General features: G+C 43.0%; 1 protein-coding gene across 4 annotated transcripts in view; it reads right to left on the bottom strand.

Moving 5' to 3' along the window:
* Window positions 1-15,279, bottom strand: part of DYM (dymeclin) — a 340,736-nt gene that overhangs the window by 91,759 nt on the left and 233,698 nt on the right. For all 4 annotated transcript variants that reach the window (XM_025429635.3, XM_025429632.3, XM_049112965.1 and 1 more), the window contains one exon: window positions 6,253-6,355. In XM_025429635.3, the coding sequence (XP_025285420.1) occupies window positions 6,253-6,355 (103 nt within the window). The remainder of the gene's footprint in view (window positions 1-6,252; window positions 6,356-15,279) is intronic.

The following is a 15,279-nucleotide window of genomic DNA, read 5'->3' as shown; positions in this document are numbered from 1 at the left end:
CCTGTCCCCCGCCAAGGGCATGGAGACATCTCCACAACAACCCCCGCACTGCCCTCTGCCCAAAGTCCCTTGTCAGATATAAGATTTGCAAATATTTTCTTCTATCCTTTGGGCTGTCTTTTCACCTTCTTGATGGTGGTCTTTGAAGTCCAAGAGTTTTAAACTGTGATGAAGTCCAATTTGTCTGCTCTTCTTTTATAGCCTAAAATTTACTCCTATATTTTCTTCTAAGGATTTCACAGTCTTCGCTCTTACATTTAAGAGCTGTGGTCCAATCTGAGTTAATTTTTGTGTATGGTGTCAGCACCTGTTACATGCCAGACACTGTGCTGGACACAAGAAACCCAAAGGTAATGATGAGCTGTTTTCACCTCTATGCTCTTATTCAGGAAGCATGGAGGCTGGAGGCTGGACTGTTTTCCTGCCTCAGTCTCTCCTTTCAAAATACTACCTAACACTGCAACTCCTTCCCATGAAAACTGGCACAATTCCTTCCCTACTTTCCCCAAATTGTTCTCTCCCTCTTTTGACAATTCATGAGTTTGGTTACAGCCTTCTTAGAAAATGTGTCATATGGAATAGTAATATGGTTGTGCACTTGTTTTAACTAGCTTCTACAAATCCTCGTGTATAGTTGCTAGGCCTTCTTTACTTTTACCCCTCCCACCATGCTACAGTAATTCCCAAAGAGAAGTTTTAGCAACATCCTGATTAAGGTCACCATCACTGGAATAAATACCCAAACGTCATTCCTTCAAAAGTAATATCTAAAAGGAACAGTTTTAACAATGGCAAATTGCACCACTTCCAACTCCTTGGATACAGCAGCACATGCCAGATAATCATTCCCATGTTCTCTCAATGTTAAATTCTCTACCCTAGTCTTTATATCCCACAGGAAATCTGTGAGCGATGGTCTCATCCAGAATCAACACTATGAAATACAAAAAGTATTATGTAGTTAGTATGTATGTATATTTATGACTGTGTGTGTGAAATGAAGCATTTTAACACTAGCTCCATAAAGGCACAAATGTACAAAACAAACAGCTGAAGATATTTTTCAAGATTACTGATCCATCAACTATTTCAGTCAAATGAATTTGAGATTTGAGTTACAGAGTAAACACTAACAAGGAATCTTAAAGATACAACAACCTAAAATACACTGGGGAAAAATGGAAAAATCCCTGAACTTAAGCTTTCTTGTTGTTGTTGTTGTTTTAAGATTTTATTTATTCATGAAAGAGAGAGAGAGAGAGAGGCAGAGACACAGGCAGAGGGAGAAACAGGCTCCATGTGGGGAGCCCGACGTGGGACTCGATCCCAGGTCTCCAGGATTACATCCTGGGCTGAAGGCGGTGCTAAACCGCTGAGCCACCTGGGCTGCCCCTAAGCTTTCTTGTTATGTGTAATCAGTTTAGAATGCCTCATAACACAATTCTGAAGAAACGAAATGTGTAAAAGCAAATATAAACAAGAACCAAAGACTGGTTTAGGGGCACCTGAGTGGCTCTGTCGGTTAAGCATTGGACTCTTGATTCCTGATCATGATCAGGTCATGATCTCAGGGTCGTGGGATTGAGCCCTGTGCCAGGCTCTGTGCTCAGCAGAGTCTGCTTGGGATTCTCTCTCTCCCTCTCCCTTTGCCCCTCACTCCTGTTCACTGGCAGGTGTGCACACTCTCTGTCTCTCTCCAAAATAAATAAATAAATCTTAAGAGTTATTGGTGCAAAAGGTAAGTCAAATGACTTACTCCAGGGTTAGCAATATTTTAGGGTTCCATCCGGAATGATAATGATAAGCAATCAAGACTTGATCAAAACAAATTTCAAATACATGTCTTTTGCTCTTTAGGAAGTTAGAATGTGAGACAGCAAATTATTAGATCAAATAGAAGTCAAACAACCTGTTTTATGTGTACTGAACTAAGAAAAATATTACAACTACCCTTTGAATAGCAAAGGGGCAATTTTAACATTTCATTTTTTAAAATAATCTCTACACCCACCATGGGGCTCAAATTTCTGACCCCAAGATCAACAGGTACGTGCTTCACTGACTGAGCCAGCCAGGTGCTCCAGGAAGAAGGCAACTCTGACATAAATATCATGTACATAAAATATAAAATTTAGCTTAAAAATTACACATGTCCACTACATGTCAAATGTCATACAGATATAATTTAGATCTGAGACTCCTCTGCAATTCTGGATACCTGCAACCTCATATAGATGTACTGAGATGGAGCTTCATCCTCATCAATTATTGGTTAATATTTAGCCTACTTTTTTCAGCCTAAGATCCAGAAACTCATGCCTTCAAAGTGCACTCAATCCTGCTGGGAGAGAGGAGTATCACAAATGAAACAGCATCTATTACTTGTTCTTTCTGTGTGTGTGCACGTGTATGTGTTAACAGATCATATATTCCAAAGGTTCTAAAATATTTTGATCTCAAGCCCCTTTTATAGTCTTAAAAATCTCTGATGCTCTCAAGAAACTATTTTTATGTGGATTATATGTATTGGTATTTATAACAAATTAAAACTAAGAACAATTTAAAACACAAGAATCCACAATAACACATTCCATGAGCTGTCAGAGCAATAAAAAGATCACCCATCATGTAGCCTCTGGACAGCTCTACTGCACAGTCACGGGAAAAGGAAAGTAAAGATGAGAACTCTGAGAACCACTGGAATGTGTGTGCATGTCTGTGTGCATTTCCACATGCACACACATGTTAGGAGCATTACACTTGCTAATCATTCAATGATAAACTCTAAGCTGCTATTTTTACTTCAGCTGATTTTTCTGATTCTGTCTCCTTTAATCTTTTTGGCTGGGTCTTTTTGGCTTAGATCCTTAAAATTACTGTTTAAAATCAGATACAGGGTCAGTCCTACAGAAAGGTTCTCATGTTTGTTGATGATCACAGGACAATGTAATTTGGTTCCTACGGTTCCACCTAGAATAAAAGTTAGACTCTTCTCATCCTAAGCAGTTGCTAAAATGACTGTCAGGAGTTACAGAAGTAAAGCTTATATGACACCGCAGCAATATTTATAACTTAAAAACCACAGTTATAGTTCAAAAAGCAACTCTAAGTCACTTGTTATTTTCTGTTTCACTTTACATATTCAGGTCTGTTGTACATGATCAAAGTGGTTTTAGAGGCTTATTCTTATTTTTAAAAAATGTTGAAAGATTCTCTTTAACAATTCTCTCCTGTCCCCTTAGTCACTGAATTAACTTTTAGGATGCCCTAATGATAGCAAAGCACAACCACGTGGCCAGCTGAACTTCATGTGCCTTCCTAGACATCTCCACTGCCATGTGTGGAGGCTGCAAACAAGAGGCTATTACTCTCTGTACTCAGCATTCTCTCTTCCCAAAGAGGACTCGAGTGCAATTTTTGTTTTTGTTTTATTTCCCCTTCAGCAGCCAGGGCGGTCTCATTATTTAGAACTTGGTGGAAGGCTTCAGGTTTCCCTGAGCTGTTCTGACAAATGTGGTTGTACTAAAGTATTGACACTAATGTTCTTCTGACTTGCTATTTGATTTCTAGGTTGTTATTCAACTGACTTGTGAATTATACACCATAATGAGAATAAATGTTTTCTTAATCAACTCAGAAACCTCTAGGCAGGCTGAAAGTACTCTATGTATTACAGTGAGAAGAACAATACATTCCTGTTTTTAAGCACTTACTCAAACTCATTCAATCCTGGTGTGAAAAGATAACCACGGCTCGGATAGAAGTGAGCTCTTATGCTCTCAGGGACCTAGTGCTGCACTGAGACCCTTTCCTTTTCCATCTTTTACAAACATGTGGTCTACACAAGGAGTCCAGGACACAGAATTTCATGTGGCTGTTGGCAGAGACATTTAAATAACATTTCTAGGGAAGGTGAAAGGAGAAACATTTTATTTTCCCACTTAATGACCAATTTAAAAGAGAATGACAGTGAGAACATGGTTTCAAATATGCAAATCACTCGTAGTGTTTTGCACAATGGGAATGACAAGTGAAAACACTCAGTTGCTATGAAAGAAGAACACACCACACCACAGGGCTGACTCACCTTGCAGGAGTGAGTGGCAGGAGGGATCCCTTACTGTCACTACTACTGAAGGGGGCAACCCACCCTCCTCAATGAACTCTGAGGAAAGGCGGTAAAATCCAATTTCATAAACCCATCTGGAGTGTGTTGTGATTGTAAAGTCTCATGCACACAGATGTTAAAATAAGGACTGTGGATAACAGATTCTAAATGGAATTTTCTCTGTATTTCTATGGAGCAGATAATTTAAGAAATTCATTTTTACTTAGTGACAATTGTATGCAAGAACAAGGCAGCGACTCTAAAAATTGTCAGGTTTGATAGAACTGATATGTCTGTTAGGAGTTCAACCTGTCCTTTCATTATATAATCACTTTCATAACTGGCAAATACCCCTAAATATGATCCACTTTTTCAAAGACATAGTTATTTTCTGGTCTCTGATTACAGGAGAATGCTGCTAGCACAACCTTAACACTAAATACACTCAACATATTTTTATGGAAGAAATGACACAGGAGTGCTGCATAAGCAAATGGTAACTGTATAAAAATAATGAAACATTTATAGAGGAATTGAATTCAAGTTTTTTTGTTTTTGTTTTTGTTTTTTAGAGAGGAAGGGGAGGCAGTGCAGAGGGAGAGAGAATCTTAAGCAGGTTCCAGCCCCAGTGTGGAGCCTGATGCAGGGCTTGATCTCACGACCCTGAGATCATGACCTGAGCCGAAATCAAGAATCAGATGCTTAACTGACTGAGTCCCCAGGGCGCCCTTGAACTCAAGTTCTTAACAAATGCAGTCCCTATTGCCACTCAGATGCCCCAACTGAAGTTCCAAGCAGTGATTACCAAGAAATATTTTTCTTATAACAAGTCATTGCTCAGATAGAAGTGGCTATTATGCTATTTTTTCTTAAAAGTTGAGAATATTCAATGAGCAAGAAAATCATAAAAGATGTATGGGGGGGGTAAACACATGCATACACAAAATAAATAAAAGAGAAGGAAACCAGCACAAGCCAGGTTGCCGCTGCACACGTTGCTATCTGTGTTTATCAGCGACTGCTATCTGGACCGGGGGCTGTTCCCACAGTCCCATATCAGCAGAGCCATTTAGAAATGAAACAAACCACAGGAAACACAACAACTCTTCAGCTGTCTGGTATGCATCACCACTTCAAACTCAGAACTTAAAAACTGTCTCCTGAAGTTTCTAAATATCAACCCACGGAGTTGTTATCCTTACTAGAACCCGATGCAGTGCTGCTATGGGCTGCGACAAGATAATCTTTAGCATCCTCATCTAAGCCATGCTCTAGAACACAAGGCAGGTCACAGACAATGGCCTGGCCCTAAGGAAAGTCCTGATGCAGTCTCCTTCCTGTTGTTATATAACAACCCATCTCCGTGCCACTCCTGCTCTCCTCTGCTCTTGCTCGCTGAGGTTAGGTGGGAACAAGCTCTTTATCTCTGGAGTGGATGAAACCAAGGAAACACACGAGTGCCGTCCTCCACTGCCCACGGCTCCCAAGACCAGAGCAGTGCACTGTGCTGAGTGGGGCCAGTTAGATTTCCTGCCCCAGGAATGGAGGATGAAGGCGTCAAGACTCTGGTCTGGTGGCTAAAGACACAATACTCACAGGCCATGTCACAGGGTGGGAGAGAGGAAGGCTGGAGTGGCCACTTGAGGTCCAAGCCAACAACAAATGGGGACATCCAGCCAAGAGAGGGAACTGAAGAGTAAAACTGAAGCAAAAGGAAGCAGAGCCTAGAAACGAAATAGCCTCGGAGACACAAGATATTCTTGAACCCAAAGGCTTTTCAACGTCAGGTTCTGGTTCTCTGTGAAATCTGGGTATACCTCCAGGGCCCCTTGAGCTCAGCGAGAAACTTCTGCTGATTCTAAGACCGCTCCTTTTGCCTCCGTGTAATTAGTTTGAGCGAATTTCTTACCCAACACACCAAGAGTCCTAATTATTAACAGTATCACTGGCTCAGGGTTGACTTTCTTTGACCAGTTGTTAATAATAATCGTTTAAAAGTTCTCCCCTTGCTTTGGGATAGCATTCCGTTATCTGCATAAAAGAGTCACCAAGATCATAATCAGATCTTGAAAACCCAGATTGGTACTTACAAACCTAACAATGAAAGGAAAACTTTTGACTGATAAAGTAAGGTGACTACTTACGTAATCTGGAAGAGGAACGTCATTGGAACTCAGCGAACCTCGCAAGGACTGTGTGGCTTGTTCCAGAACTTTGTTGTGTTTTTTAGACAGCAAGGAAAACAAACTGAAAAAACAAAACAAAACAAAACAAAGAAAGAAAGAACTAAGTGTCTCCTTTTCTAGGTTTTATTAGTATTATAGAGTTTGGCAGAATGTCAATTATTCTAAAATATACGTGTAACGATTTTTTTTTCTTCATGCCTGTGTTAACAGCAGGATTAATAATACTATCAATAGGACAACAAATGAAGTGAGGACAATGTTCAAATTATAAGGATTCTAAAAAATTTTTTTAAAAAGTTTGACAGCTTAAAATTCTATTTCAAGCATAGAAGAACTTTCCACAAGCATGGAAAGAACAGTGGACAGAGATTCAGACAGCCTGGGATATGTACGGACTTCACAAGTAACCCAGAGTGCCATCTGTTACTAGTCACTTGGACTTGTATCTCAATTTCCTCATCTTCCAAATAAGCGTGTTGGATTAGATTATTTCTCTAGTATAATACAACCACTTTTTCTCATAGCTTTATCTTCTTACTTCTCAAAAAGAATGACTTTAAATATATTTAAGATTTCCATTTCTGGCTGTGATGGATTAACGAGTACCAAATATTGCCTTCCTGCGATTAACATCTTAAAAACTGGACAAAACATATGAAATGATTTTTCCCAGATGGTGTACAACACCTGCAGGATAGGAATGGGATCCCTAGAAGAAGGGGGTATCTGCCTAGAGAAACATTCCAGACTGCAATGCAGAACCCCGGGACCCAAGCGATACACAGCACTGCCATACCGAGCTGAAAATACAGAGGGGTCAGGGCTTGGGGCTGCATGACAGGTGGAATCTGGTGGCAGGTTCTTCAACTGGAGAGAAATGCAAGAGGGAGGTTGAGAAACCTGCCCAAGGGTCTTCTCCATTTGAGGTTCAGTTTTGTCTTTCCTCCTAAGGTTAAATGTACACCTCACACTTCCTGCTCATGCCCACTGCAATGATGCACAGGTAGCTAATACGTACCAGTGGTTTAGCGTCTGGGATTCCAGAAACATTAAATGTGGCAATGTGTACCACCAAATACTGTATGTATACATCCCCCCCTTTTTAAATTTTACTTATTTACTCAAGATAGACATAGAGAGAGAGAGAGAGACAGAGAGAGACAGAGACAGGCAGAGGGAGAAGCAGGCTCCATGCAGGGAGCCTGACGTGGGACTCGATCCCGGGACTCCAGGATAACGCCTTGGGCCAAAGGCAGGCGCTAAACCGCTGAGCCACTGAGGGATCCCCTACATCTCCCCTTTTTATTCCACCAAATATGTACTGTTCCGTACTTCACACTTTTTTTTCGCTGAACAGTATGTTCCTCAATCCATTCGAAAAATGTTGAGTGCCAGTAACTTGATATCTAAGCACATGGATATACCATACTTTATTTATATTTAGTCCATTATTAATCATTGCAACGTTTCCAGTTTTATTTTTTCATAAATAGTACTGCAATGAACAAACACCCCTGTATATAATTTTTAGCATACTGAGATGAGACTATGTGCAGGATACATTCCTTGAAGTAGAATTGCTGAGTATAAGAATAATGGAATGTCACTGTGAGCTGCATTAGCAGTGCATGATTCAAATATACAAATTATTTGGTAAGCGATGAAAATAAAAAGAAAAAAAATTTGTTGGGGTAGTATAAAAAGTGTATTCACATGGAAATGCCTAAAAAGAAAAATTAGTAAGATGCTTTTAAGTTGTTAAAAGAATTTCAGGAATGACGGGAACTGCAGGAGTTTTCTGCGACCGAAGTCAGTTCTAGCACAGGCATGGCAGGACTCAGAGGCATGACCTGGTGCTCAAACAGAAAGGGAAAGCACTCGCTATGCCTGGAGAAGTGAGCTTCCTGGGGGATCCGTCAGAAGGGGGCAAGTGAAGACAGACAATGCCCTTTGTCGAGTTTACCCAGTAGCTGTTCCCCAGGGTTCTGCCCGTGTCCCCAGAGTACCTTCAGGGGACAACAGAGCTCATCTATGGTAACTTCCATCAGAACCGAAGAGAGGGACACCTGCACCCCAATGTTTATAGCAGCAATGGCCACGATAGCCAAACTGTGGAAGGAGCCTCGGTGTCCAACGAAAGATGAATGGATAAAGAAGATGTGGTCTATGTATACAATGGAATATTCCTCAGCCATTAGAAATGACAAATACCTACCATTTGCTTCAACGTGGATGGAACTGGAGGGTATTATGCTGAGTGAAGTAAGTCAGTCGGAGAAGGACAAACATTATATGTTCTCATTCATTTGGGGAATATAAATAATAGTGAAAGGGAATATAAGGGAAGGGAGAAGAAATGTGTGGGAAATATCAGAAAGGGAGACAGAACATAAAGACTCCTAACTCTGGGAAACGAACTAGGGGTGGTAGAAGGGGAGGAGGGCGGGGGGTGGGAGTGAATGGGTGACGGGCACTGGGGATTATTCTGTTCCGTATGTTAGTAAATTGAACATCAATAAAAAATAAATTAAAAAAAAAAAAAGAAAGGCAAAAAAAAAAAAAAAGAACCGAAGAGAATGACGACGCAAGTTGTAGGAATCAAAGCAGAAAGGATCTGAAATTGTTTCCTTCAGAGAAGAAAAGCTAGTTCTGTTTATTTTCAGAGAGAATACAAGCAATCCACTTTCCTTGTTAGAAGACAACAAAATGAGGAAGTGAGCTTCGATTCACAGGTAAGCGCTTTCAGTGTGGCATCACGGAAAGTCTGACTTGCGAGGGCACAGAATGTTGAAGTGGGTCCACGTCCGCCTCCAGAAGCTGTGGCGACTGCGCCCAGCTGTTCCTAGGAAAGCTGCTGTGACATCAGCTGATGCACTTCCAGTTTTCTAGCACGAATGACAAACAGCATTCTCATGGTCTTCACGATTGTCCTCCTCCTACAATGTAATAGGCTTTTCCCTCAGGTCTTATAGCTACAGAGCTTTCAACTTTAACATTCTAATTCTGGCTCGCATTTAACATTTTTAAGGCAAAATGACCTACACGTACACGAGATATGGCTTGTAAACTGCCGAGAAAAGTCACTTCTGGTGAAAGCTCTGTGATCAAAGTTCTCACTCCCTTGCTCAATGCAAGGCAGTGTAAATGGTAGAGACATGTGACGTGTGCATGTAAAAGGGTAATCCTGAGTGAAATTGGCTTTCAAGTGTACCATTCGTTCAGGATATGGCTGCCAGAGTGCTTGTTTTTAAAATCAGAAAAAGACTAGAGTTTTCTTTTTATAGAAGAATATCCACTACAAATTGGTTTACCAGTGAAAAACTGAAAACAATCAAAACACTGATGAATCACTGGTAAATAAACTGTGGGATAGTTCCATAACAAAAGACTATGTAGCAACTTCAAGTGATCTAACCCTGCCTGCGACAATACGGATATACCTCCAAAACAATGCTGTTTTACCAGCAAGGATTCTTTTCTTTTTTAATTTTATTATTATTATTATTTTTTACCAGCAAGGATTCTTGTAGAAGAATGTGACCAAGGAAATAGTATTTACATAGTGTATTAAAAATGCAAACATGGTATTACCTGTCTTCTACAGATAAAACACATGAAATAATGAAACATGGAAATGACAAATACTACATTTAAGATAGCCATTAGTCTCTAAGAAGGGAAGGAAAGGGATCAGAGAGGAAAAAAAGAAGGGATTTGGTTTTCTCTCTCTGAATCTCTCTTGTTCTGTCTCTGTATGTGTATATATATATGTAAAATGTTTTCATTATGCTGGATACATACATAAGGAATTGCTATATTCCTCTATCTCTCTGATGTACGCTTGAAATATTATATATATATTAAAAACTGCAATAAAAAGCACATACTACCCTGGAGAAAACAGAGCCCCTTGTCAACAGCCAGCATTACAAAAAAGCAAGCAGCATGCGGACAGACTCTGTATGGTCGGTCCAACATGAAATATGCTCAGAAAACCAACAGCTGCTGGGAATGGCCGCTGAGTTCAGGATGCACAGTCAGTGCTGGAGACAAGACCAGAATGGAGACAATGTGAGGACAGACTGTGAAGGACCCTTCCAGCACATCGAAATCCTGGACTTGACTCAACACGGAGAAGCTAATGGAATATCAGTCCTACAAAACGATGAGAAACATGTTCCCTGCTGCCAAGGAGCTCAAATCTAAGGTGATAAGAAAGAAAAAGCAGGGATCCCTGGGTGGCGCAGCGGTTTGGCGCCTGCCTTTGGCCCAGGGCGCGATCCTGGAGACCCGGGATCGAATCCCACGTCGGGCTCCCGGTGCATGGAGCCTGCTTCTCCCTCTGCCTGTGTCTCTGCCTCTCTCTCTCTCTGTGACTATCATGAATAAATAAATAAAATCTTTAAAAAAAAAAAAAAAAGAAAGAAAAAGCACCTGCAATTCTGAAACTGGAGGATGCCATGGGAGAACACAGAGGAAGGCTAGGCAGGTGTCAGAGGAAATCTATCCCGTGGCTTTGAAGGTTAGTGGTTGCTAGTGGGGACAAGTACGGGGGTGGGGGGGGTAGGGAGGATAAAGAACTCAGACGGGGAAATGGTGGCTGTACCAAGAGGTGGAGAGACCCACAGGAAGTAGTAGCAAGGCATGGGGTGAGGGTGGCGAGGGAGGAGGCTCAGCACCACAAGGATGGGCCTACTAACAGCACTGTGCTACGAGGTTTGCATTTCATCTCGTCAAGTCACCAAGGCAGGTAGTAAGTCAAATATTTACTAAGAACCGACAATGTGCCGGGCAACTTGCAAACCCAGAGTGTGCAAGTTGCCCAGGGAGACGGTGACAAGCAAAAGCCAAAGTCCTGTGCTCCTAGAGGGTGCGGCTGGGTTAGGGAGGATGAACTACGTAGAAGGAGCAGTGGGGAGGGCACAGGGACTGGGATGAGGCTGCACCTGACCACAGGAGCAGAAAGTCTTTGCTGGAGGGGATGCCAAAGCTGAATCTGAAGGAACAATTAGGAGGGAGCCCAGCAAATGAGGGAAAGGTAAAGGTCACCTGGGCAGAGAAAACAGCACAAGGGAAGGCACAGTCACCTGAGCACCATTGGTGTAGGCGACAGGGTGGCGCACACATTCATCAGTGTGAAGGTTGGGCTGGTAGTGGGGACAGTTCATGAAGCATCTCTCATGCCTCCTTTAGACCTTGGACTTCATCCTGAAAGCCAGAGGGGTTTTTAAGATTTATTTGAGAGTGAGCATGGTGGGAGGAGCAGAGGAAGAGCCTCTCCAGCTGAGTCCCTGCTGAGTACAGAGCCCATGAGACCTTAACTGAGCCCCCTGGGGGCCCCTGGAAAGCTGGAGGTGTCTTATGACAGCAGGGCTACAATAGGAGACACAAAAGCAAAGCTGCCATGTTTGGTGTCCGAGTGGGGAGTATGGGACAAGGGATGAACAGGAAGTGATTATCCCTTGTTCGTGTGTGTCCTCGATCTCTCTGCAGCACGCTCTCATACTGCGGTGGCCATCCAGGCCCCACCACGGGACCCCAGGGCTCTAGGAAGCAAAGTGTGAAAGGTACAACAAGCCCGAGCAGGGGGGCACAAGTACTACTGCATTTGTTTTAGAAAGATTCCTCCAACCCTAGAAGTAAAGATGGACCCAGGCTGACAGGAGAACAAGTGTAGAGGCAGAAAGTTCCTTTAGGGAACTTCACTGCTCAAAATAAGAGGGGAGGAGGTAGCCATGTGAAGACAGCAGGAGCCACCAGGAAGGCAAAGAGACAACAGAGAGGGACGAATCCAAGGTTCCCAACTTGGGACACAGTGGCTGGCTGAGAATTTGACTCAACGTCCTAGGAATGAGAAGGTGTGAGGGGAGGGGAAGGCCTGGGGCGCCCACAGTGTGCCCGGAGAGGCTACCCAGCCGCACACAGGCTCGCCGCTCAGCAATCAGCACGCCAGGCCTTCGTTCTCATCACCCACCCTGTGCTGTTTTTTAGGGAGGATGGAATCAGGGCAGTGGGTTAAGTACTTCTTTTGAGGCACATGGCTACCAACAGTGGGGTCAGCAGGCAAATGCAGGCAGGCAAGCTCCGGAATCGATGTTCTTGATGATTCTGCCATGAAACCCAGAGACGTGTGGGAACATCCAGATGCCAATGGTCAGGACCATGTTGGCGGGCAGGTGAGGACTACGAAGGCAGTGCTCAGGAGACAGGAGAACCCTTAGGGTCTCGGCGTCAGCGGCTACCACGCAAGGACAGGCAGTCACCCAAAGGTAACGTGTCCAGTAAGGAAAGTCAAGGTCGGAATTCTGGGAAACACCAAGACTAAGAAGGGGAAATGGCAAAGGGTCCTTAGAGGAACAGATGTGGAACAACAAAAGAGAAGGACATTCTGGAAGCCAAGAGAATAAACTCAAGGGGAGAGTGCTCTTCACTGTCATAAAGGTGAAGAAGGATGAGAGAAAAAAAGAAAGAATGAAAGTCACTGGATTTGGCCCAAGTAAAGAAAACAATGGTGACCTTATGAAAAATCCTTCCTGGAGGTAAGGAAGGGGGAGTGAGCCCCAGTGGTAGAGAGAGGCCAGATGTGGGGAGTGGGTAGCGCAGACAGTGGACCCTGACGGGGGGCGGGGGGCCCTCCCAGGAGGTGGCAGGCCGGCCCCTCGCAACCCGCAGTCCCCTGGCCTCCTGCCCTTCCCTCCTCACAGCAGCCATGGGGGTGGGGGATGTTGACCATGACGACGACGACGAGGAGTCCCCAACTCCACAGGAAGATGGCAGTGGGCGAGGAAACTGAGGCCAGAGCTGGCAGCCCCACCCCCGAGGTTAAAGTTACTCACTGTAGTGGCGACAGGCTCCTGACAAATCCTGACGAGCTGTCAGAATTACAAAACGTCACTGAAGTCACTAGGAGCAGAGCGGCTCCACGGAGCTCCTGCCTCCTCCCCCGCAGCAGCCCCTCTGGCCCTCAGGGCCTCCTCTCTTCCCCCTGCCCCCTGCCGCGCTAAGGCCTGCGCCCACTGCGCCTCCGCTCACACCTCAACATGGGCTCACACGGCCAGTTTCCTCGTTTTTTTAAATCAGTTTTGTTGAGGAACCATCAGCACAGACTCAGATGAACCAAACTGAAGCATATGACCCGAGAGGTCGGAAAACCCGAAACCTTCCTGGGACTCAGCACCACAACCCTGGAGCTCTCGGTGACCACAGGGCGCGGCCTGCTACCCCCCCCCCCCCCACCTGCTTTCTACCTTTGCTAGATTTCAGGGACAGGGGATCATGCCTCCCGCACCCTCTGGGTCAGGTCTCCATCACCTAGTGCTTCATCCACGCTCTTCTTCATGGCTGAGCTTTCTGCCACATGAGCAAAGTGCAATGTGTTCATCTGTGGATCAGCTGATGCATCCTTGGGCTGTTTCCCCTTCTGAGCCATTAGGAATAAACCTGCTGTAAGCATTCTTACAAAGGTTTCTTTGTGAAAATACAAATTCTCTTGAATTTGAAAATTCTCTTGAATAAATACCTAGACGTGGAATTGCTCAATTGTACACAAGAAATGGTGGGCTTGTCCTATGTTCCCGCTGGTAAGTGCTATGCCAGTCCTTTTGGTTGTCAGCCCTTCCCCTAGGCGTGAACATAACTTGTGTTCCCCTAATGAATTTCCATGTCCCTAGTTTTGTTCTGCGAAGTGCGTATTCAGATCTTTTGCACATTTAAAACAATGGGCTGTTTTCCTTCTCCCTCCTTAGTAAGACTTCTTTAGATACAAGCACTTTATCAGGTATTTTTTGGTAAATATTCTCTCCCAGGAGGGGAGGGGTATTTTTTCATTTTCTTAACTGCCTTTTGAAGAGCAAAATTGAAGAATCTGATGAAGTCCAGTTCATCAAAATTTAAAGAAAGGTTTGTGTTTTTTGCCTTCTAAGAAACTTTTGCCTAACCTAAGATCACAAAAATGTTTGTGATTCGGTGGATAGGGCTTATAGTTTTAACCCCCCTATTTAAGGTCCGTGCTCCACTCAGATGCATGTAGGTGTGAAGTAACAGTCAAGGTTTATGTTCTTGGGTTGGTTTTGTGCATTATGAATATTTAACTGTTCTGGTGCATTAGTTGATAAGACGGTTTCTTCCCCCTTAAATCACCCTGACAGGCCTGTCAAAAATTTCATTGACCATAAATGCATGGGTCTATTTCTGGACTCCATTCCATTCCATTGGTCTATAAACCTACTGCGCTGCTCTGATCGCGTTAGCTATAATTGACAGTTCATCTCGAAATGAGGTAGTGTTGAGTCCTCCTTGAATTTTCTTTGTCAAAATTCTTTTGGGTATTCTGGGTCCTTTGTACAGCCACATAAATTTTAGAATCAACTTGTCGGTTTCTACCAAAAAGATTGGTGGGATTTTGATTAGGATTGTGTTAAATGAATAGATAAAATTTCAGGATCTTAACAATACTGTCTGATCCATGAATATGAGATCATCTGGCTTATTTAAAAATCTTTAATTTCTTTTTAAAAAACTGAAAAATTTTATTACTGAAGTACAGTTGACATACAGCATTCAATATCAATTTCAGGTGCATAACATAGTGATTTTAAAATTACTTTCAGCAATGTTTCAGTTTGGCATGTATTTTAGTTATCCTTATTCTAGGTTTATTTTATATTTTTCTGCTACCATAAACAGTACAGCTTTTAAATTTCAACTTATGGGGATGCCTGGGTGGCTCAGCAGTTGAGCATCTACTTTCGGCTCAAGGTGTGATCCCAGGATTTTGGGATTGTGTCCTGCATCAGGTTCCCCGCAGGAAGCCTGCTTCTTCTTCTGCCTGTGTCTCTCATGAATAAATAAATAAATCTTTAAAAATAGTAAATTTCAATTTCTGATTGTCACATGAATATTAAAATACAATTATTGTTAAATACTGACCTTTGTATCCTGTGACCTTGCTAAGCTCATCTCTTCCCATTTTTTTGAAGATTAGGA

Source organism: Canis lupus, chromosome 7 (assembly GCF_003254725.2).
Source record: "Canis lupus dingo isolate Sandy chromosome 7, ASM325472v2, whole genome shotgun sequence".
NCBI classification, from domain to species: Eukaryota; Metazoa; Chordata; class Mammalia; order Carnivora; family Canidae; genus Canis; species Canis lupus.
Note: the sequence above shows the minus strand (reverse complement) of the source record. Positions and strands in the feature narration are given on the sequence as shown.